General features: G+C 42.3%; 1 protein-coding gene across 7 annotated transcripts in view; it reads right to left on the reverse strand.

Annotated features, from left to right (window-relative positions):
* LOC135525749 (phospholipid-transporting ATPase VD-like) overlaps positions 1-18,289 on the reverse strand; it is a 46,158-nt gene extending 27,869 nt beyond the window's left edge. The window contains exons 1-8 of one of the 7 annotated variants that reach the window (XM_064953560.1): positions 18,100-18,289; positions 17,963-18,001; positions 12,572-12,951; positions 12,100-12,294; positions 4,456-4,660; positions 3,980-4,065; positions 3,765-3,871; positions 1,588-1,719 (exon numbers count right to left, since the gene is read on the reverse strand). In XM_064953560.1, coding sequence (XP_064809632.1) covers positions 1,588-1,719; positions 3,765-3,871; positions 3,980-4,065; positions 4,456-4,660; positions 12,100-12,294; positions 12,572-12,855 — 1,009 coding nt within the window. In that variant the 5' untranslated portion in view covers positions 12,856-12,951; positions 17,963-18,001; positions 18,100-18,289. The other 6 variants (XM_064953559.1, XM_064953563.1, XM_064953558.1 and 3 more) reach the window with 6 other exon arrangements.
* Positions 18,290-25,165: the final 6,876 nt, after the last annotated feature.

Below are 25,165 nucleotides of genomic sequence, written 5' to 3' on the forward strand. Positions count from 1 at the left end.
GAGTTTACATGCACTCAATTAGTATTTGGTAGCATTGCCTTTAAATTGTTTCAATTGGGTCACACGTTTTGGGTAGCCTTCCACAAGCAGTTGGATTCATTTTGGCCCATTCCTCCTGAAAGGGCTGGTGTAACTGGGTCAGATTTGTAGGCCTACTTTGCTCACACGCTTTTTCAGTTCTGCCCACAAATGTTCTACGGGATTGAGGTCAGGGCTGTGTGATGACCACTCCAATACCTTGACTTTGTTGTCCTTAAGCAGTTTTGCCACAACTTTGGAAGTATGGTTGGGGTCATTATCCATTTGAAAGACCCATTTGCAACAAAGCTTTAACTTCCTGACTGATGTCTTGAGATGTTTCTTCAATATATCCACATCATTTTTCTACCTCATGATGCCATCTATTTTGTGAAGTGCACCAGTACCTCCTGCAGCAAAGCACCCCCACAACATGATGCTGCCACCCCCATGCTTCACGGTTGGGATGGTGTTCAGCTTGCCAGCCTCCCCCTTTTTCCTGCAAACATAACAATAGTCATTATGGCCAAACAGTTCTATTTTTGTTTCATCAGACCAGAGGACATTTCTCCAAAAAGTATGATCTTTGTCCCCATGTGCAGTGTTGCAAACCGTAGTCTGGCTTTTTTTATGGCGGTTTTGGAGCGGTGGCTTCTTCCTTGCTGAGCGGCCTTTCAGGTTATGTCGATATAGAACTCGTTTTACTGTGGATATAGATACTTTTGTACCTGTTTCCTCCAGCATCTTCCCAAGGTCCTTTGCTGTTGTACTGGGATTGATTTGCACTTTTCGCACCAAAGTACGTTCATCTCTAGGAGACAGAATGCGTCTCCTTCCTGAGCGGTATGACGGCTACTTGCATACTATTGTTTGTACAGATGAATGTGTTACCTTCAGGCATTTGGAATTTGCTTCCAAGGATGAACCAGACTTGTGGAGGTCTACAATTTATTTCTGAGGTCTTGGCTGATTTCTTTTGATTTTCCCATGATGTCAAGCAAAGCGGCACTGAGTGTGAAGGTAGGCCTTGAAATACATCCACAGGTACACCTCCAATTGACTCATATTATGTCAATTAGCCTATCAGAAGCTTCTAAAGCCATGACATCATTTTCTGGAATTTTCCTAGCTGTTTAAAGGCACAGTCAACTTAGTGTATGTAAACTTCTGACCCACTGGATTTGTAATACAGTGAATTAAAAGTGAAATAATCTGTCTGTAAAAAATTGTTGGAAAAATGACTTGTGGCATGCACAAAATAGATGTCCTAACCGACTTGCCAAAACTATAGTTTGTTAACAAGAAATTTGTGGAGTGGTTGAAAAACAAGTTTTATTGACTCCAACCTAAGTGTATGTAAACTTCCGACTTCAACTGTAGCTGTGGTAAAACAGCAAAGACCAAGAACTGTGTGGTAGGACAAGATAAGTAGTGTGTTCATATAGATTTGGCAAGCAAACACATACAGCTGTGGTCAGTTAAATTGAGAGCAATACAGACCTACTGTATAGCTGTGGTCGGACACATGTTTTCATATAGATGTGGTCAGTTATATTGATCAGTACGGACCTATAGCAGCAGTCAGACACATGATGACCAGCAGGACAACGCTCCACAGCACGTCCACGTTCAGCCTGCGCTCCAATTTACTGCGTTTATACCTCGGTCCATTGTTGTTCTTCATGGCTTTGGTCTCGTGACCTGCGTTCAAGATCACACAACACAACCATGGCTATATACATGTAAATGTACATGTATGTGTACTTTTACAGCAGACCAGTAGTGCAAAGTACTGAAGTAAAAATACTTTAAAGTACTACTTAAGTAGTATATTGGGTTATCTGTACTCTACTATTTATATTTGACAAGTTTTACTTCACAACATTCCTAAAGAAAATATTGTACTTTTTACTCCATACATTTTCCCTGACAACCAAAAGTACTCATTACATTTTCAATACTTAGCAGGGAAGGAAAATAGTAAAATTCACACACTTATCAAGAGAACACATGGTCATCCCTACTGCCTGTGACTCTGGCTATCCGTTCATTTAAAAACAAGAAAATGGTGCCATCTGCTTTGCTTAATATTAGGAATTTTAAGTGATTTAGACTTTTACTTTTCATAATTAAGTATAGTTTAGCAATTATGTTAACCTTTGATACTTAAAACCAAATATTTTTAGACTTTTACTGAAGTAGTATTTTACTGGCTGAATTTCACGTTTACTTGAGTAACTTTCTATTGAGGCATTTATACTTTTACTCAAGTATGACAGTTGGGTACTTTTTCCACCACTTCAGCAGACCTGGGTCAAAATACCGTATTTGTTTGTGGGTGACAAATAAACATGCAGAGGGGGTAGTACCCTTACGGCATAACTCTACATACAATTCTACAACAGAGAAATTCTTCACAATGAAATTGCATAGGTATTGAAATGCAGTGCACAAGACGTCAAGCCTTAATTTTTGCTGCTGAAAAATGAAAGAAAACTAGATGAATGTCATATCGGCGGCGGCAGGGTAGCCTAGTGGGTATAGCCCTGGACTAGTAACCGGAAGGTTGCAAGTTTAAATCCCCGAGCTGACAAGGTACAAATCTGTCGTTCTGCCCCTGAACATGCAGTTAAACCCACTGTTCCTAGTCCGTCATTGAAAATAAGAATTTGTTCTTAACTGACTTGCCTAGTTAAATAAAGTTTTAAAATATATATATATATAAATAAATATATAAATATATATATAAAAGAGAGAGAGACAGAGAGACAGAGATTGTACCAGAGCTGATGTACTGTAACTGTAGACCTGTAAGGATTTTGTAGTAAAATAATGGGATCAGAAACCTTATGTGCCTGAGCAGACAGACTGGTTTAGCCTGCAGTGTTGTAGTCAGCCCTGCCTGACTATGTTTAGTGGGGACAGGAGCTAGGGGCAGGCTACATTCCTAGCAGCCAACTGATATAGATTATGGGGGCAGGACAATGTGGTAGTTCTCTCAACAGCCATTTTTCCATAAGGGCAGTATTATATAGGCTTTATGACAGAAGATTCAGGTTCAGTGTTATTGAGTACACGAGAGGCAGATTAATCTCTCACCAGCATAGTCTGTTACCAGAGGTGGCACAAGAGGTCCCAGAGTGATGTGGTGTAAAAACAATTCTGGGGCCCGTAGTCTTTCCTGATCTGGTAACCTAACCAGATAAAACTCCAGACCTTATACGGTATGACTAGATTAATCGGTTGTAAAAATATTTAATATGGGCTATGATGGGACCAGAGTTTTTCTAATCACGTCACATGGTTTTTAAAAAACTCTTGGAAAACAAATGGCCTTGGGGAGGATGCTTGTGTCTGTCTGGAGTAATGTGTTATCACGCTTGCTAAATAAGTACCGGAGGATAGTTGTGAGCGCACTTTGTGTGTTGTACACGGCCCGCGTGACCAGTGATTTCTGTGAATCCGATTGGTGAAGACACACAAAGAGCCTGAAGCAGCATTATGATGTGAAGGACAAAAATTGTGCAAGAGTTGACAAATCATGAGGCAAATCGGTCTAAAAAACAGCACTTTGCCCGTCTTTTAACGCTTTTCAAAGGTGCTAAACTGCCACAGTCCTGCTGGTTGTCCAGGTATAATTTGAAATATGATGAAAACCAGCTGTGGACACCCGGGTTGGATAATGGGATACTCCAAACCCTAGCAAGAGCTAGACCTGCGGAAAGAGGATTGTTTCACCCTCTTACCTGCATAGACCACAATGCCTATGACGGTCTCCGTGTTGCGGATGGTGCAGCTTCGCAGAAGGAGGTTGTTGTTGTGTAAGCCCACACGAGCCTTACTGGGGTACTCCCTGTAGGAAACAAATAAGAAGGAATAATGAAGTTACCTTTCCTTTCAAAAGTTTATAAAATGACGTCTGTCTTCATACAGTGTCTGTAGTCAATTAAACCAGACTCACATGAAACCTCGGAACCTGCTGAGGTCGTTGTTGGGGTTCTCACATTCAATGCGGCTGTGAAAGTTCTCTGGAGTCAACTCAGAACCCTGAAACACATGACATACACACTAAATATTTCTGTAGTCATTTTCCCACTAGACCCAAGGACAATATTTGACCTAATCCCTATTGATGTTCTTCTTCCTTACACCATACTTTTACAGGATACGTACAGCTTTTTACACAGATAAATAGTGCAGTTGCGTAATGCAGGTAAATTACAGCTTATTGTGTCATGTTTTATCAAGCTTTTTATTGATTATTGTACCACTCCACCTTTAGCTGTACAATAAACGGCAGTGTTTTGTTTAGGCAGGGTGAGCCGCCCTGTCTCTTGCACGCTTGCTTTAAGAGACTTAAGCTTCAAGTACTTCAAACACTGAAGTGCCATCATGATGATTTAATGATAACAGCAATAACCAATGAGAGCCACATACCTGTTGTGGCAGATCTCTGACCACTTGTCTCTGTTTGAGGTTGGTCTCCCCGTCCAGGTTGGCCGTCTCGATGTAGCAGACGCCGTGGGGGTCAGAGGAGTATAGCAGCAGCATGTCTGCAGGGATGATCTCATTACAGGACAGACGGACAAAGTCCCCCACATGGACGTCCTGCCAACGCTGGTCCACATACATCTGCCGTTTCCTATGGTAAAAAAGACCACCAGATAACCTGTTAACTGCTTGAGGGCAATGAGAGTGGGGCAATGTGTGTACTATCAAATATGATGAAGGCCTAAAGTCCCCCATTGTAGTTAAAACGTTGCTAACAATTAGAGGTCAACCGATTATGATTTTTCAACGCCAATACCGATTATTGGAGGACCAAAAAAAGCCAATACCGATTAAATCGGCTGATTTGTATTTATTTATTTGTAATAATGACAATTATAACAATAATTAACACTTTTAATACATCAATAAAATCAATTTAGCCTCAAATAAAAAAGTAGAAGTCTTTCAGTGGAATACGGAACCGCTCAGGATTTTATCTAACGGGTGGCATCCCTAAGTCTAAATATTGCTATTACATTGTACAACCTTCAATGTTATGTTACGGTCTTTGTTAGGAATAAATGGTCTTCACACAGTTCGCAACGATCCAGGCGGCCCAATCTGCTGCATATACCCTGACTGCTTGCACGGAACGCAAGAGAAGTGACACAATTTCCCTAGTGAAAAGAAACTCATGTTAGCAGGCAATATTTACTAAATATGCAGGTTTAAAAATATATACTTTGTATTGATTTTAAAGAAAGGCATTGATGTTTATGGTTAGGTACACATTGGTGCAACGACAGTGATTTTTTCACGAATGCGCTTGTTAAATCATCACCCGTTTGGAGAAGTAGGCTGTGATTCAATGAGAAATGAACAGGCACCGCATCGATTATATGCAACACATGACACGCTAGATAAACTAGTAATATCAACCATGTGTAGTTAACTAGTGATTATGTTAAGGTTGATTGTTTTTTATAAGATAAGTTTAATGCTAGCTAGCAACTTACCTTGGCTTCTTGCTGCACTCGCGTAACAGGTAGTCAGCCTGCCACGCAGGCTCCTCGTGGAGTGCAATGTAAGGCAGGTGGTTAGAGCGTTGGATGAGTAACCGGAAGGTTGCAAGATCGAATCCCCGAGCTAATAAGGTAAAAATCTGTTGTTCTGCCCCTGAACAAGGCAGTTAACCCACCGTTCCTAGGTAGTCATTGAAAATAAGAATGTGTTCTTAACGGACTTGCCTAGTTAAATAAAAGGTAAAAAAAAAAAATGGTCCACAATCGGTGTCCAAAAATGCAGATTACAGATTTTTATGAAAACTTGAAATCAGCCCTAATTAAATCGGTCGACCTCTACTAACAATACCACAAAAAGACAACAGTTTCACACATATGAGCAGTATTCACACAAGCAATGTCCCTCTAAACAACCATGAAACGTTCCTAAACACAGACATGGTTACGTATTTTACATTGTAAAAACTCCAGGAAAGACCATTAACCCTGCACTTTTTTTGTCTACATTTTGGTCAGTGACCTGTGTTTGGGTACACAGCAACATGCACAAGATGGAACCATGCCAACTGTAAGGTAGGGTGGGTGTTAAGAAACAAGTCTTCAAGTCAATCAGAGGGAGTGAGTGAACACACAATGTTCAACCAAGGCAGCTATGAGCCACAGTGTGTGAACACACCTCAAGGTTAATCATTTATTTTACTGTCCACCACCACCACCCTTTCCTGGCAGGAAAGAGACTGAGAAACAAATTACTGAGAAACAAATTACTGTAATACCATGGTTTGTTATTCACCCAATATAAAAGATATGTTAAAGATAGTTGGTATGGATTGGCCCTAGGAAAGGGGTCGGCAACAGGCGGCCAGTGGTCCAAAATCAGCCCGCGAGTGATTTTTGTTGGCCCCCTAAAGTTTTTGGTCAAAAAAAAACTCAAATCACCAGGAATTCAGCTAAAAATGATGAGTTTAATTTAGAAAATCTATTCCCACAAATAAAAAAAGAGACATGATTGTGTCTCAATGTAATCAAGGTACAAAATTATTATTTTCAAATACAGCCTCTTTTTGGGCTTAGTTGTGGTCAATTTGCAGTGTACAAATGATTATACAACACAAATGGTCACGCGGGAGAATCTACTCCTGCCCTAAGGATTGTCTGGCCTCAGTAAGCCTGAGGCTATGAACGATTGCATGGTGGGACATGTAGACCTGGGAGGAAGAACCAATAGTCTACCTCGACAACTTACTCCTCGTCTCCGGAAAAGGGGATAGATTTGATATGGGGTTAGCAACCCCATCTTGAGCAAAATAGATTACGATAAAGATACCTCAACAAGTGAGGACACGGCCATTGAACAATGAATTTCTCTTGTCAAGGCCTTATGTGCAGAGAGACATGAGAGGAATTGAGTGAAATGTGTGTGTCCATCTCTCACATGGTACAACAATTATGTTTTACAAACACAGATGTTATAATTTAACCCCTTGTAATTAGAGATTGTCAACTTGTCCTACTTTCAGTTCAGCATATACAGTGCATTTAAGAAGTATTGAGAACCCTTGACTTTTCAAATTTTATTACATTACAGCCTTATTCTAAAATGGATGAAATTGTATTCATCAATCTACACACAATACCCCATCTAAAAATAGGTTTTTATAAATGTTTGCACTTTTTACTTTTTTTTTTAAATAAATGTTTAAAAATAATAATAATATCACATTAACATAAGTATTCATACCCTTTACTCAGTACTTCGTTGAAGCACCTTTGGCAGTGATTACAGCCCAGAGTCTTCTTGGGTATGACGCTACAAGCTTGGCACACCTGTATTTGGGGAGTTTCTCCAATTCTTCTCTATAGATCCTCTCAAGTTCTTTCAGGTCACTCCAAAGATTTTTAATCAGGGCTCTGGCTGGGCCACTCAAGGACATTCAGAGACCTGTCCCGAAGCCACTCCTGCGTTGTCTTGGCTGTGTGCTTAGGGTCGTTGAACCTTCGCCCCAGTCTGAAGCTCTGAGCAGGTTTGGATCAAGGATCTCTGTACTTTGCGCTGTTCATCCCCATCAATGATGTTGCCACCACCATGCTTCACCGTAGGGATGGTGCCTCCAGACGTGACGCTTGGTATTCAGGCCAAATAGTTCAATCTTGGTTTCTTCAGACCAGAGAATTTTGTTTCTCATGGTCTGAGAGTCTTTAAGTGCCTTTTGGCAAACTCCAAGCGGGCTGTCATGTGCTTTTTACAGAGGAGTGGCTTCGGTCTTACCACTCTACCATAAATGCCAGATTGGTGGAGTGCTGCAGAGATGGGACAACCTTCCCAGATGGAAAACCATCTCCACAGAGGAACTCTGGAGCTCTTTCAGAGTGACCTTCAGGTTCTTGGTCACCTACAGTGCCTTGCGAAAGTATTCGGCCCCCTTGAACTTTGCGACCTTTTGCCACATTTCAGGCTTCAAACATAAAGATATAAAACTGTATTTTTTTGTGAAGAATCAACAACAAGTGGGACACAATCATGAAGTGGAACGACATTTATTGGATATTTCAAACTTTTTTAACAAATCAAAAACTGAAAAATTGGGCGTGCAAAATTATTCAGCCCCTTTACTTTCAGTGCAGCAAACTCTCTCCAGAAGTTCAGTGAGGATCTCTGAATGATCCAATGTTGACCTAAATGACTAATGATGATGAATACAATCCACCTGTGTGTAATCAAGTCTCCGTATAAATGCACCTGCACTGTGATAGTCTCAGAGGTCCGTTAAAAGCGCAGAGAGCATCATGAAGAACAAGGAACACACCAGGCAGGTCCGAGATACTGTTGTGAAGAAGTTTAAAGCCGGATTTGGATACAAAAAGATTTCCCAAGCTTTAAACATCCCAAGGAGCACTGTGCAAGCGATAATATTGACATGGAAGGAGTATCAGACCACTGCAAATCTACCAAGACCTGGCCGTCCCTCTAAACGTTCAGCTCATACAAGGAGAAGACTGATCAGAGATGCAGCCAAGAGGCCCATGATCACTCTGGATGAACTGCAGAGATCTACAGCTGAGGTGGGAGACTCTGTCCATAGGACAACAATCAGTCGTATATTGCACAAATCTGGCCTTTATGGAAGAGTGGCAAGAAGAAAGCCATTTCTTAAAGATATCCATAAAAAGTGTTGTTTAAAGGTTGCCACAAGCCACCTGGGAGACACACCAAACATGTGGAACAAGGTGCTCTGGTCAGATGAAACCAAAATTGAACTTTTTGGCAACAATGCAAAACGTTATGTTTGGCGTAAAAGCAACACAGCGCATCACACTGAACACACCATCCCCACTGTCAAACATGGTGGTGGCAGCATCATGGTTTGGGCCTGCTTTTCTTCAGCAGGGACAGGGAAGATGGTTAAAATTGATGGGAAGATGGATGGAGCCAAATACAGGACCATTCTGGAAGAAAACCTGATGGAGTCTGCAAAAGACCTGATACTGGGACGGAGATTTGTCTTCCAAAAAGACAATGATCCAAAACATAAAGCAAAATCTACAATGGAATGGTTCAAAAATAAACATATCCAGGTGTTAGAATGGCCAAGTCAAAGTCCAGACCTGAATCCAATCGAGAATCTGTGGAAAGAACTGAAAACTGCTGTTCACAAATGCTCTCCATCCAACCTCACTGAGCTCAAGCTGTTTTGCAAGGAGGAATGGGAAAAAATGTCAGTCTCTCGATGTGCAAAACTGATAGACATACCTCAAGCGACTTACAGCTGTAATCGCAGCAAAAGGTGGTGCTACAAAGTATTAACTTAAGGTTTATGTTAAGGTTAAGGTTTATGTTTGAAGCCTGAAATGTGGCAAAAGGTCGCAAAGTTCAAGGGGGCCGAATACTTTCGCAAGGCACTGTACCTGACCAAGGCCCTTCTCCCCCTATTGCTCAGTTTGGCCGGGCGGCCAGCTCTAGGAAGAGTCTTGGTGGTTCCAAACTTTGTTTATTTAAGAATGATAGAGGCAAGGAACGTTCAATGCTGCAGACATTTTTTGGTACCCTTCCCCAGATCCTTGCCTCGACTTAATCTTATCTTGGGAGGTCTACAGACAATTCCTTCGACCTCATGGCTTGGATTTTGCTCTGACGTGCACTGCCGGACCTTATATAGACAGGTGTGTGCCTTTCTAAATCATGTCCAATCAATCAATGAATTTACCCCAGGTGTACTCTAATCGTTGTAGAAACATCAAGGATGATCAAAGGAAACAGGATGCACCTGAGTTCAACTTTTGAGTCTCATATCAAAGGGTCTTAATTGTTATGTAAATAAGGTATTTCTGTTTGGTTCTGAATACTTTCCGAAGGCACTGTACCTGATCTAGTTAGCATGTTTGTCAGTTTGATGGCACCATATACAACCCTCGTAAGTATAAAGAAGAAGCTGCAGAACTACAGGTCTGTACGTTTTGTTTACCTGTAAAAGTAGCTGTCACATAATTACCGGTCAGTTTGCTATATAGCTATCAGAATGTTAACCTGTAAACGAATCTCGTGCACAAGCCAGAACATTTCAAACCATTTTTCAGTCAGTTTACCCCATATAAGCAGTACTAATTCCATTTGCTCCCATTCAGAGATAACAAACAACCCTATGTTCTACTAAAATTTACGCTGAGTGTATTTACCTGCTGTAAATCTCACAGACCAGTCCGTTGATGAACTTGTCCGACTTGTGTTTCCTGTAGTCTTCCCAAAGATCCTTTACTGCCGTCACTGCCAGCACCAGGAGAATGGGAATAATGCTGATTTCGGGCTGGAAGGCATTGACCACTGGAACAAAGTTCAGAGCTGCCAGGAATATGAAATAGATATTGGCAAAGCGGTGGAGTTGTTCGAACAGGTTCTTGGGGATAAATGAGAGGAAGGAGTACTTGGTGGTGGTCACCTTGTTGCTGCTGTATGACTTGAGGATTTCCGTCAGCTCTTCATCCTCTGTGAGGGAGGATACCACCGTCCTCCTCTTCCTCCCCAGTCGGTCCTTTGGACAGGAACTTTGTCCTTGGACCGGCCGCTCCAAGCTGTACATGACTCCTAAGCCCAGTGAAAGACTCCACCAGTTAAAATCCAGAGGGTTTACTTATTGGTCAACCCTTGTATCTCTCTCCGGCATTTCCAGCCACTTGTGACCGACCTAGCTCTGCATCTAGATTCAAATGCCCACTCTGTTTTACTGTCATCGTCTATCATGATCCAGGATGTTGAGTCGCCAGGGTGAAGTTTAGATAGAAAGACAGCTACTTTGCCGGGGAGAGCTTTGTTTCTGTCATGGTGGAGAGTATCTCTCCGGCACTTCACTAACACTACACCTCGCTGCCTTAGAGACCAATAGAGCCACTCCTCCATGTCATAAACAAACAACTCAAAGTTGAACTTTTATGACTTTCTATGAAATAGGATTGAGAAACCCTTGACATCACAAAGGAATGGGTAAATGAGCAAGCCCATAGATTATCTGTGCTGTATATATGGTGCTCTTTATACCACATACAGTCACACAGACAACTGAATCTACAATAACCAACATTTAATCCAGTGTAAGGATCACCGGTCCTCAGCATCAGGCTCTCTCTAGAAAATATGTTCATATTTGGTATGCTAATGGTAATACAGAACTGTAGACTGTATCATGTAAATTTCTACTTCACCTTTGATCCTACTGTTACAGGAAGTCCCCGTATGCAATTCATGGGTCTTTTCTCATTTGGGCAAAAGTCCATCCTCCACCTTCTCTTCTCCTTTGTTACTCAGAAACCGATAAGTGGTTGAGGAGATGTCAATTTGTTAGTAGGCAAACGAAAGAGATTGATAACCTTGATAACCACCTTTCATTGAGGATAGTCATGTGTATCCTACCGGAGTCCTACAAAATCTGTCACACCCCCCCCCCTGAATCATATTTTGTTTTGTCAGTGGAGAAAAGTATGCCCACATGTTTTATCTATAAAATGTCTTGCACAACTAACATCATTTGTTTTGATCACGTTACACATTTATTTTGGGATCCACCCCTGTAAACGCCATTTGCCTGATGACGCACAAGATGAGAAGGAGAGTCTAATTTCATACAAGCACATTTTCGTTCACGTTTCCTCTTCTCGCTGCCGCTCCTCGATAACCCTTGACCTTTTTCAAATGGAGGCGAGACAGAGAGAGGACGCAGGAGTTGAGCAAATTCAATTGCGAAAAGGCCATGGTGCTTTGGTGCTGATTAACACAGAGGACTGTGGGATATGAAGTTTGTGTTCAAGATGTTTTAAGACCTTCAGTTTGAATACTAGCCATCATAAAATCAATATACCTATGTCGTAATGCATCTGGTAACTAAGGATATTTTATTAGAACAATGTTACACAATAGTAATAATTGCCATAACTTACTCCGCTTGTGTATTGTGTAATAACAAAAAACACTCAACTCCATAACTATGTATGAAGTAGTATGTAACAACACGGTGACTGTTGATCTATTCCCCGTATGAAGGATAAACCCTGACCATTGTTGTCCAGCCGGCCCACTCACCCGCTGTACACTGTAACGATGTTGTTGTTGACCTTCTGGTCAAAGCGGTAGCGGCGGTAGTCCTCCAGGGCATCCTTGATGGCGATGACGATGAGCACCACTACCAGGGGAATCATGGTGATTTCCTTCTGAAAGGCCTCCACCACTGGGATCCAGTTCAGCATCACCAGGAACAGGAAGTACAGGTTGGCCACCCTGAGGAGGAGGGGCTTGATAAATCCCACATCGACCCCCAGCCCCTAAGGCTACCTGTACACTTATGGGCGCTCTGCAGTCTCCATTTGGCATCTGCTTGTTTTGAGTTAATTCACAACAAACCTAATTCCATGATTACAATCAAGTGACTCCTATGCACTCCTGCTCGAGTTGAAGTCATTTCCCAACATCAACAAACATGATTGCCTGATTGTAATCAGGTATGGTCTACCCCATCCCCTGTGTAAATCAGCATGAGGTTAGGTATTCCGCTCACCTGTGGAATTGCTGGAACAGGTTCATGGGAATGAAGCTCAGAAGGCTGTACTTGGTGGTGCGGATGCTGTTGCCCTGGCATCCCTTGGAGATGCTGTGGTACTCTTGCTGGTGGCGTCCGTGCCGGGCGATGACCATCCTCCATTTGCCAGTGAGCAGCTGTGTGTTGTGGAGCACTGGGGAACTCTTGGTGGGTAGGGTGGCAGGGGCCGAGTACTGGCCTCGACCTGAATCTGCGGCAACCAGCTGCTGCCAGCGGCGTCTCACCCAGTGGATCTGCTCCATAGGCCCAGTGGCCAGGGCACCCTACACCCAGAATCCTGGCCTGGGTGGCCAGACCTGGTCTTCTGTTGCCTTAGGGCTGCTTACAGTGCTGTTTTTCTGAAACAAATACAAAACAGTAATCAGAAAGGTTTCAAAAGTAGTGACCTTGTGGAGAAAGTAGGACAGATAGTAGGCAATAGTCCATGAGATAAGCAGTGATTAAGTGACAGAGCTATGACTAATTGTTTTAGGCAATACTCCCAACCCCTTTCTCAGGCCTGTATTTAAAGGGCAATAACTTCTAGTTAAAAATAGACCCTCACCTTGTACTTCTGACACCAATATATGCCTCACCTATACTCCCTCTCTGGCCTCTAGGTCATCAGGCTGCTGATTATCCTGCACACCTGTTACCCTCGCGCACCTGCACCTCATGACACTCACCTGGACTCCATCACCTCCTTGATTATCTTCCCTATATCTGTCACTCCCCTTGGTTCTTTCCTCAGGTGTTATTAGCACTGCTTTCATGTCGGTGCGTTGTTTGTGTTTCGTGTTCATTGTTTATTTTATTTATTAAAACACTCACTCCCTGAACTTGCTTCCCCACTCAGTGCACTCGTTACAATATCATTACTTCCACTACTGATGGGAATGGTCTGAGTATGGAGATGGAAACACCTGCCACATGCCCTCCTTATCATTAACATATATCACAAGTCAAAGTAGTGCCAAAGTGAGTTTGTTGTAAAAATGTTTACTACTGGGCCTCCCGAGTGGCACTGCATCCCAGTGCTAGCTGTGCCGCTGTGGGTTCAAGTCCAGGCTCTGTAGCACCCGGCTGCAACTGGGAGACCCATGGGGCGGCGCACAATTGGCCCAGTGTCGTCAGGGTTAGGGGAGGGTTTGGCTGGCAGGGATGCTCCTGTCCCATCGTGCACTAGCGACTCCTGTGGTGGGGTGGGCGCAATGCACGCTGATATGGTCGCCAAGTTTATGGCGCTTCCTCCGACACATTGGTGAGGCTGGATTCTGGGTTAAGCGGGCGTTGTGTCAAGAAGCAGTGCTGCTTGACTGGGTCGTGCTTCGGAGGACACATGGCTCTCGACCTTCGCCTCTCCCTAGTCCATACGGGAGTTGCAGCGATGGGACAGGACTGTAACTACCAATTGGATACCACGAAATTGGGGATAAAAAGGGTCAAATAAAGAAATGATAATAATACTGTTGTCTATAGGTTATTTCTGCTACGTTGAAACTTTCTCGGGATCTGTTTTCAGCAGCCTCTTAACTATCTCAAACTTATTTTCACCTGTAATTCATTATCTAAACAGCAGAAGGTTGGAAAAACTAAATTACACGTGGAAATATACAACTTATGAAGGGGCGCCCCTAACTGGGGAGATTTTTTTTAGCTAAACATTTTCTATATTGTGTAGAAAGAAACAGTGCCTTAATTGCTAATGACAACCATGTACTGTTGACAATGATGTTAAAGTTGTCTTGGGAAGATTAGGCTACTTGTACCTACTAAGAGAGGCCGCTCAGCATGTGTGGAACAACCCTACACAATCAATTAGGGCCCCCCTCAAAGAAGTGTGCAATCATCACAGACATTGATGTATCAGGTTAATAATATAGACTGTTTGTGTTGATTAGAGTACACTTGACTGGCTCCACTACCTGACCTGTTTACCATAAAACAATTATTTACTTTTTCAAGTTTTTCACTTGAAGGCCCTTCTACGCCGAGACTGCCAGTGTCTCAATGCTTTGAAATACTTGCTTTCCTTTGTCATAATCATGTTCCTGTCTTCTAAATAAGAGAGGGTAATGCAGTGAAGCTCTATTATGGCTCTATTGTAAGGCAAGGTAGACTGTAACACTAGCCTCAATATCTCTACACCCAATGCTTTCCTATCAGTAAGAACTAGGGAGTAGGAAACCAGGAGGCTTCTAAAATGAAATACCCATAACCCAATGTGACAGAAGTTGTCCCTTCTCCCCATTGTAAATGTCCGATTTTATCAGGCTCGGTGTGCACAAGTCATGAGCCCATCTCAAGAAAATATGGTGGATTAGGCTGAACTGGTGTAGATACAGTATGCTTACTCATTCTCTGAAATCCATAGATTAGGGCCTAATGAATTTACTTCAATTGACTGATTTTTTACAGATCTCCATTAGCTGCTGCCTCCTGGGGTCCAAACACATTAAGGCACTTACATCACACATAAAACAAAAGATAAAACAGTACAACATATAACATTATTACACAACTAGATGTCTATAATACAAAAATGTATAATACCACCATACAACAATATTACAATGTGCATGTGTGTAGAGTGTGTGTGTATGAACTGCTAGTCAGTAAAATCTTTGACATGGTTGCGTTTATATTTTTGTTCAGTCGCTAACAATACTGTATAACTTAAGAGCACATGATAAAAACCGGTCATTTTAGCAACATTAATTATGTGAGTTTAGGTTTATTTGTGCAACAACAATAACAGTCTCACATAACAGTGAGACCCAGCAGTAGCATAGGCCTACTACAACAGGGAAAGCTGTTGAAAAGCTATCAATGCTGACTAACAAAGTCTAGAGCAGAGTTGGACTGAAAACCTACAGAACGGTAGATCTCCAGGAACAGGATTGGAGAACCCTGGTCTAGACGAACTGAGAGTAATGGATCCAGGATAGAGCTACCAGGCATAGACTACTAAGGCCTATAGCTTTACACAATGTTGAGTGACATCTCAAACAATAAGGCTACTGGAGGATGTCCCCATTCCACTGAGGAGCTACTTAGCATAATATAGTGAAAATATAAACACAACTTGTAATGTGTTGGTACCATGTTTCCTGAGCTGAAATAAAATATCCTAGAAATGTTCCAAACACACAAAAAGCTTATTTCTCTCAAATTTGGTGTATAAATGTGTCTACATTCCTGTTAGTGAGCATTTCTTATTCGCTCTAGATAATCCATCCACCTGACAGGTTTGGCATATCAAGAAGCTGATTAAACAGCATGAACATTACACAGGTGCACCTTGTGCCGGGGACAATAAAATGCCACTCTTAAATGTGCAGTTTTGTCACCCAACACAATGCCACAGATGTCTCAATTTTGAAGGAGCAATTGGTATGCTGACTGCAGGAATGTCCACCAGAGCTGATGCCAGAGAATGTAATGTTCATTTCTCTACCATAAGCCGCTTCCAACGTAATTTTAGAGAATTTGGCAGTACAAACAATGGCCTCACAAGTGCAGACCACGTGTAACCACGCCAGCCCAGGACCTCCACATCCAGCTTCTTCACCTGTGGTATCATCTGAGACCAGCCACCCAGACAGCTGATGAAACTGAGGACTATTCTGTCTGCAATAAACCCCTTTTGTGGGGAAAACTCATTCTGATTGGCTGGGCTTCCCTGTGGGTGGGCCTATGCCCTCACAGGCCCACCCATGGATGTGGAATCCATAGATTAAGGCATAATTCATATATTTTAATTGACTGATTTCCCTGTATGAACTGTAACTCAGTAAAATCATTGAAATTGTTGCATGTTGCGTTTATATTTTTGTTCAGTATACTTACAGTAACCAGTAAATCAACTCTAGTCCTTTTACTTTGTTGACTAAATTAATACTATACTACCAACAAGACATTGGTTGACAGGCTGCTAACCCACAGGTCAGAAAAAGCACAAGTGAAACCATCAAGATACTACAGCATTGTATGCTAGATCTTATCAACACAGAATAATATAAATGTTCTATTTAAATGTTGTTCCGCTATGTGGACACACAACCTTCATGATCCTTGAGAAAATAATTGTCACTAAGAGGAACTGAATGTAGTTCCAGAGAAAAGAAGAACTATGTTTATGGGCAAGTCCACGGTAACACAGTGACACTGACTCAGATTTTAACTTTAAAATGCCTGTAAAACAAAAACCAATGATTGCAAAATTAAACAAACCATACAAATTGTTAAACGTAGTCCTTGTGCATAGTTTTATGGTTTGTTTAACTTTGCAATCATTGGTTTTTGTTTGACATACATTTTAAAGTAAAAAATAATTTTTACCGTGGCATTTCCTTTATGCGCCACTCAACTCAGATATCACAACTACTCTGAGGTTACTCACTCACACGCCCACACACCCTTGTGAGATGCCAAAACAGCTAGCAAGACAAGCCAGTATATGCCCTCGGCTGAGTGTGTGCTGTATTAAAGCTCAACAATAGAGTATCCTTCATGCGTTCCTTGATTTCCCAGTTAATGTTTTTTTTTGGTAGGCTACTTTAGTTCATTCTATAGTGTGAACTGTGTAGCCTAGGCCTAGTGCTGGGAGAGGCCTATCATTTATATATTATTGGGCTATAAGGTAGACTTATAAAGTAGTTCATAAACTACTATACGTTTACATATAGTTTATACATCTGTAAAACAACATAGCCTGGACTAGAAGATACAATCACATTTATTTTCTATTGATATAATGACATATTTTCAAAGACAGGCTAATGTGTGTCATTTTCTTTACTTTATAAAAAAAAAAATTGTACCCCCCTTATTCAACTGGCAAATCAAGAACCAGGTGTTTTACAACAGCCTGCATACCCTGGCCTACAGCTCTCCAGGAACAGGATTTTCTCAAACTGGTGTGTACAGTGAAAGAGTAAAACAAATAATTTCAAAAAATCCACACAATGTATTCTGCTGTGTAGAATTGGCATATCCTTCACCACAGTGTGCACAATGACAATGTCCCCATTTAGGAGATACTTTGTCATTCATGCATGATGACATGGGCCAGGTGTGTTGTTGCGATAAAGCCATGGGGGCCAAAAAACTAAAATGACAAATGTAGCTAACTAGGCTTAGCTACAAGGGCATAATGCTTTTACCGGAAATACAGTAGTTTACAACGATAGATCACAGATTTGAGCTAATTCAGTTTGGGGTTGGTATTTTTGTACCATTTTTTTCTTTATTGCAGCCAAATTGATTTGAACGAAACGTAGCCTAACGAATCTAGTAACTTTATATGTTGTTACCATGGCTGCCTATAAAGTAAAATAAAAAACATGCATAAATGTGTCAAGAACTTACCCTGTAGTATTCATTGTTCGCTGTGCTGAGGGCAGAGAGCTGTGAGTCGTAAAACAAAACACAAATACAATCTGTAGTGGTCACATCACATTACCTGTTTTGAGAATTTACATTAGATAAAGCAGGCCTACTCATACATGCGCGAATATATTTCAAAAATAGCATCACTTGCGCAGCATCATGAATCACGAGATAAGAGTGCTGTTCCAGGGTATAAAAAGACGAGCTGAACGCCACTACCCACAAGAGATGGGTGGTTCATTGAGTAACATTTTTTTTATTATTTATTTCAGGCCTGCCTAACGATGTTACTGTAATGAAATAGACTGTGTGTGAATCACTTCTTCGATTAGGTTTAACGGGGATTGGCATCCAATAAATATCGCATTACCGCCACCTACTAGACTGGAGTATAACTCGCTTATACTTTTCTTGAAACAATAAACACAATAAAATAATACAAATGTATACCATCTAACCCTACACTCACTAAAAACACACCACCCTACTCCACTATTTAAATCTATCTAGTCCTACCTCAGGCCAACAGCCTGAAAGGAGGGGACACCACCAGTCAACACACCCTGTAACTTTTCTGACTTAAAGTCTTATACACCCAAATACCTCTCTGCAGCTGTCACCACAACCTTAATTTTCTGCGACTTATGTTCCATCCCTGCAGTACAGTTGATAACCATTGGTATAAATGCTAAAAATCCAATCCTCTGTACTGGTAAAGATCTACTACTCACCACTCCTCTCAGGGTCCCTCCTTGACCCATCTTCCACTACTTCAAATCAAATCTAATTTTATTGGTCACACACACATGGTTAGCAGATGTTAATGCGAGTGTAGCAAAATCTTATTCCTCTCAAATTTTTTGCACAAATTTGTTTACATCCCTATTCGTGAGCAATTCTCCTTTGCCAATACTATCCATCCACCTGACAGGTGTGGCATATCAAGAAGCTGATAAAACAGCATGATAATTACACAGGTGCACCTTGTGCTGGGGGCAATAAAAGACCACTTTAAAATGTGCAATTTTGTCACACAACACAAGGAGTATTTTGGTCTGTAATAAAGCCTTTTTGTGAGGAAAAACTCATTCTGATTGGCTGGGCCTAGCTGCCAAGTGGGTGGGCCTATGCCCTCCCAGGCCCACCGATGGCTGTTCCCAGCCGCAATCATTTTCCTAATATGAACTGTAACTGAGTAAAATCTTTGAAATTGTTCAGTATAGATAGATGATGTTATTAGCCACATGCACAGGGTCTCAGATGTATTTGCAGGGTGCAGTGAAATTCTTAATCGCCGAGCTCCAACAGTGCAGGTCAAAGAGAAGTGAATGAAACTATAATACAAATTATATAATAATGTAAACATATTTACAACTGTAACAATGACACATGTCCATTGCGGAGTGGGGGAAGGGTAAATGTCCATTGGGGGGTAGAATGACTGGGGGGCAAGAGGGGGAGCCTAATGGTGGCTATTCAGCAGCCTGGTGGTAGAAGCTAAGCTATTGGCCAATCTGTCAGTTTTTGCCATGATGCTGTTACGTTCTGACCTTAGTTCCTTTGTTTTGTGTTTTGTTTTAGTATGGTCAGGGCGTGAGTTGGGTGGGTTGTCTATGTTAGTTTTTCTATGATTTTCTATTTCTGTGTTTGACCTGATATGGTTCTCAATCAGAGGTAGCTGTCAATCGTTGTCCCTGATTGAGAACCATATTTAGGTAGCCTGTTTTCCTTTTGTGTTTTGTGGGTAGTTATTTTCAGTCTTTGTGTGTCTGCACCAGACAGAACTGTTTCGGTTTTCACTTTGTTGTTTTGTAATTTGAAGTGTTCAGTTTGGATTATTATTAAATAAGATGAACACTAACCATGCTGCGCTTTGGTCCTCTCCTTCTTCCACCTCTGAATGCCGTTACAGATGCTTCTATACTGTCTGAGTGATGGAAGCGGGGAGAACAGGCCGTGGCTTGGGTGGCTGAGGTCCTTGATGATCTCCTTGGCCTTCCTGCGACATCTGGTGTTGGAGTCCTGGAGGGCAGGACGTTTTACAGAGAGTGGTACGCTCAGACGAACGCACCTTTGGGTGCACCACCCTCTGTAGAGCCTTATGGTCAGTGGTGGTGGAGTTGCCCTACCAGGCTGTGATGCAGTCCGACAGTATGCTCTCGATGGTGCTCCTTTAGAACCCTAAGGGCCCTAGGGGACAGGCCAAATTTCTTCAGCCTCCTGAGGGGGGAGTGCCCAGCCTTGTTCCTCCTAAAGTCCACAATCAGCTCCTTTGTTTTGGTTGACCTTAAGGGAGAGGTTATTTACCTGACATGACGCCGTCAGTGCCTACCTCCTCCCTGTAGGACCTTTTGTCATTGATGGTAATCAACTATTAAAATAGTACTCACCTAAAGGAATGGGTAATTGTTTACAAGTTGATAGCTATCCTATTAACCCATCCTCGAAAACCACATTTTATCTTCTTCTGTGGTTTGGTAACTTCCTGTTCTTCGATGGACTCTATTATACCTCAGTGTTCTGGCCTGACTGAATAGCACCTTGATCATACGAACAACTATATTGCATTTTGGTACACCACAAAAATATTCATTTCCAACGAACGCTACGTTTGCCTGATCGACGTATGCGTCAAACTGTTGTTGCACACATCCAGATGACGCTGCATAACATTTTGCACAGAAAACACTGTCGGTGTGATCAAGGCCTTAATGTGAATGGCACACTGAAGGAGAGGAGGCATCAGTTGTCACAAAAGATGAGAAGTACAGTATTTTCAGAAGGAAGAAAAAATGTCATGAGCAATTTTATGGAGAACTGAGGATTTGTAATGTCAGGTGAGGTGTTATTATTCTGGAACATACTTTCAAACAGGGGGCCAGGGTACGTCTTGGAAGCACTCTTTCCACTGTGCTAAGTAGGGATCAAATTTGTTGAGTAAAAGGGACTTAAGTACTGAAAATCTAAACTTAAACGTAATTAACCAGTATATTTGAAAAACAAACATAATTGGATGGCAAGAATCATCACAGACACCCTTGTAAACTATTGTGTGTTATGTTTGTTGAATATGTAATATAGTGAAAGAAAATCGTAGATAGAGATATCAATATACAGTGCATTCGGAAAGTATTCAGACCCCTTAACTTTTTTCACATTTTGTTCCGTTACAGCCTTATTCTAAAATGGATTAAATACATTATTTTTCCTCATCAATCTACATACAATAACCCATAATGACAAAGCGAAAACAGGTTTTTATAATTGGTAGCATATGTATTAAAAATACAAACAGAAATACCTTATTTACATAAGTATTCAGACCCTTTGTTATGAGACTCAAAATTGAGCTCAGGTGTATCCTGTTTCCATTGATCATCCTTGAGCTGTTTCTACAACTTGATTGGAGTCCACCTGTGGTAAATTCAATTGATTGGACATGATTTGGAAAGGCACACACCTGTTTTATTTATTTTATTTTTTATTTCACCTTTATTTAACCAGGTAGGCTAGTTGAGAACAAGTTCGCATTTGCAACTGCGACCTGGCCATGATAAAGCATAGCAATTTGACACATACAACAACACAGAGTTACACATAGAATAAACAAAACATAGTCAATAATACAGTAGAACAAAGGAAAACAAAAAGTCTATATACAGTGAGTGCAAATGAGTTAAGATAAGGGAGTTAAGGCAATAAATAGGCCATGGTGGCGAAGTAATTACAATATAGCAATTAAACACTGGAATGGTAGATGTGCAGAAGATGAATGTGCAAGTAGAGATACTGGGGTGCAAAGGAGCAAGATAAATAAATAGATACAATATGGGGATGAGGTAGGTAGATATATGGGCTGCTTACAGATGGGCTATGTACAGGTGCAGTGATCTGTGAGCTACTCTGACAGCTTGTGTTTAAAGCTAGTGAGGGAGATATGAGTCTCCAGCTTCAAAGATTTTTCCAGTTCATTCCAGTTACATGGACTGGTGGGACCTGACCCTAGATCAGCACTCCTACTCTTGGATGCTTCTACCAAAAGGCAGAAGACCACCTGCAGGGACGGGGCTGGGATTAAAATAAATAAATAACAGGACAAAACACGCATCACGACAAGAGAGACAACACTACATAAAGGGAGACGTAAGACAACAACATAGCAAGGCAGTAACACAACAACAAGTACTTTGCTGCGCTTGGCCCGCGCCTGGAAAATGCTCGCTGACATTGGCCGGCAACTTGTGTTTCCTCCGGAGATCGCAACCACCACCCTAAGACCTGACATGGTGCTCTGGTCCCGTTTGCTCAAGAAGGTCTTCATCATTGAGCTCACAGTACCCTGGGAGGACTCAGTAGATGAGGCTTATGAGCGAAAACAACTGCGCTATGCCGATCTAGCTGCCCGGCATCATGGCTGGAACACAGAAGTCCGACCAGTGGAGGTGGGCTGCAGAGGTTTTGTGGCAACATCTACAACCAGACTGCTTAGAGACCTGGGAGTTAAGGGCCAGAGCCAGTGTTCGGCAATCAAAGCTGTATCCGAGGCGGCAGAAGGCAGCAGTCAGTGGCTCTGGATGAAGAGGAAAGACCCCAGCTGGGCCCCGAAGTGAGAGGGCCAGGAGGTATGCGGTCAACAATGCTTGACTCAGGGAGGAGGCCATGCATAGTCCCATGGGATGTTGGCTATTAACAACAAGGCAACTCCTATGACTAATTGGGAATGGGACGCAAGCGAAGGATTGATCACCATGTCGCTGGCCGCCTTTGGGGAGGGTGTATAGTGTGAAAGGCCGAAACACCCTAGGAACCAAAGGTACACTACTGACGATGCGCTCCCCAAATTTCACCAGGCTCACTGTTCATGAACTCTTGGAAGTGCTTGCACAAAGGATAGTAACATCTCATCCTGTGTTCTTGGAATCTGGTATGACGCTACATGTTTGGCACACCTGTATTTGGGGAGTTTCGCCCATTCTCCTCTGTTGATCCTCTCAAGCTCTGTCAGATTGAATGGGTCTTGTCGCTGCACAGCTATTTTCAGGTCTCTCCAGAGATGTTAGATCAAGTCTTGGCTCTGGCTGGGCCACTCAAGAACATTCAGAGACTTGTCCTGAAGCCAATCCTGCACTGTCTTGGCTATGTGCTTAGGGTTGTTGTTCTGTTGGAAGGTGAACCTTCGCTCCCAGTCTCAGGTCCAGAGCACTCTTCATCAAGGATCTCTCTGTACTTTGCTCCGTTTATCTTTGACTTGATCCTGACTCGTCTGAGAGTACTTTAGGTGCCTTTCAGAAAATTCCAAGGGTGCTGTCATGCATTTTACTGAGGAGTGGCTTCCGTCTGCCAACTCTACCATAAAGGCCTGATTGATGGAGTGCAGCAAAGATGGTTGTCCTTCTTGAAGTTTCTCCCATCCCCACAGAGGAACTTTAACAGAGCTCTAGAGTGACCATCGGGGTCTTGGTCACCTCCCTCCCTCGATTGCTCAGTTTGGCCAGTTCCAGAAAGAGTCTTGGTAGTTCCAAACTTCTTCCATTTAAGAATTATGTGTGTGTTCTAGGGGACCTTCAATGCTGCAGAAATGTTTTGGTACCCTTCCCCAGATCTGTGCCTCGACACAATCCGATCTCGGAGCTCTACGGACAATTCCTTCGACCTCATGTCTTGGTTTTTGCTCTGACATCCACTGTCAACTGTGGGACCTTACAGTATATACACAGGTTTGTCTGATGCCTCACCTGGTTTACCAACTACTTCTCTGATAGTGTTCAGTGTGTCAAATCGGAGGGCCTGTTGTCCGGACCTTTTGGCAGTCTCTATGAGGGTGCCACAGGGTTCAACCCTCGGGCCGACTCTCTTCTCTGTATACATCAATGATGTTGCTCTTGCTGCTGGTGATTCTCTGATACACCTCTACGCAGACGACACTATTCTGTATACTTCTGGCCCCTCTTTGGACACTGTGTTAATTAACCTCCAGACGAGCTGCAATGCCATACAACTCTCCTTCCGTGGCCTCCAACTGCTCTTAAACGCAAGTAAAATTAAATGCATGCTATTCAACCGATCCCTGCCCGCACCTGCTCGCCTGTCCAGCATCACTACTCTGGACGGCTCTGACTTAGAATATGTGGACAACTACAAATACCTAGGTGTCTGGTTAGACTGTAAACTCTCCTTCCAGACTCACATTAAGCATCTCCAATCCAAAATTAAATCTAGAATTGGCTTCCTATATCGCAACAAAGCATCCTTCACTCATGCTGCCAAACATACCCTCGTAAAACTGACCATCCTACCGATCCTCGACTTCGGTGATGTCATCTATAAAATAGCCTCCAACACTCTACTCAACAAACTGGATGCAGTCTATCACAGTGCCATCCGTTTTGTCACCAAAGCCCCATACACTACCCACCATTGCGACCTGTAAGCTCTCGTTGGTTGGCTCTCGCTTCATACTCGTCGCCAAACCCACTGGCTACAGGTTATCCACAAGTCTCTGCTAGGTAAAGCCCCGTCTTATCTCAGCTCACTGGTCACCATAGCAGCACCCAAGACAAGCTGATCCTTTTCCTTAACTCTGCGGTCCAACTCATCCCAAACCATCTCAATTGGGTTGAGATCAAGTTATTGTGGAGGCCAAGTCATCTGATGCAGCACTCCATCACTCTCCTTCTTGGTTAAATAGCCCTTACACAGCCTGGGGGTGTGTTTTGGGTCATTGTCCTGTTGAAAAATAAATGATAGTGGGACTAAGTGCCAACCAGATGGGATGGTGAATTGCTGCAGAATGCTGTGGAAGCCATGCTGGTTAAGTGTATTTTGCATTCTAAATAAATCAGTGCAGAGATCATCAACTCACCTACTCTGCATCTCACAAAGACACAGTGGTTGGACTCCTCAGATCAAAAAGACAGATTTCCACCGGTCTAATGTCCCTTGCTCGTGTTTCTTGAACCAAGCAAGTCTCTTCTTATTGGTGTTCTTTGGTAGAGTTTGTTCTCATCTGAACAGTTGATGTTGAGATGTATCTGTTACTTGAACTCAAGCATTTATTTGTGTTGTAATCTGAGATGCAGTTACAACTGTACAGCAAAGGTAACTCTGGGTCTTCCTTTCATGTGGCGGTCCTCATGAGAGCCAGTTTCATCATACAGCTTGAAGGTTTTTGCAACTTGCAAC

Source organism: Oncorhynchus masou, chromosome 32 (assembly GCF_036934945.1).
Source record: "Oncorhynchus masou masou isolate Uvic2021 chromosome 32, UVic_Omas_1.1, whole genome shotgun sequence".
Classification (NCBI taxonomy): Eukaryota; Metazoa; Chordata; class Actinopteri; order Salmoniformes; family Salmonidae; genus Oncorhynchus; species Oncorhynchus masou.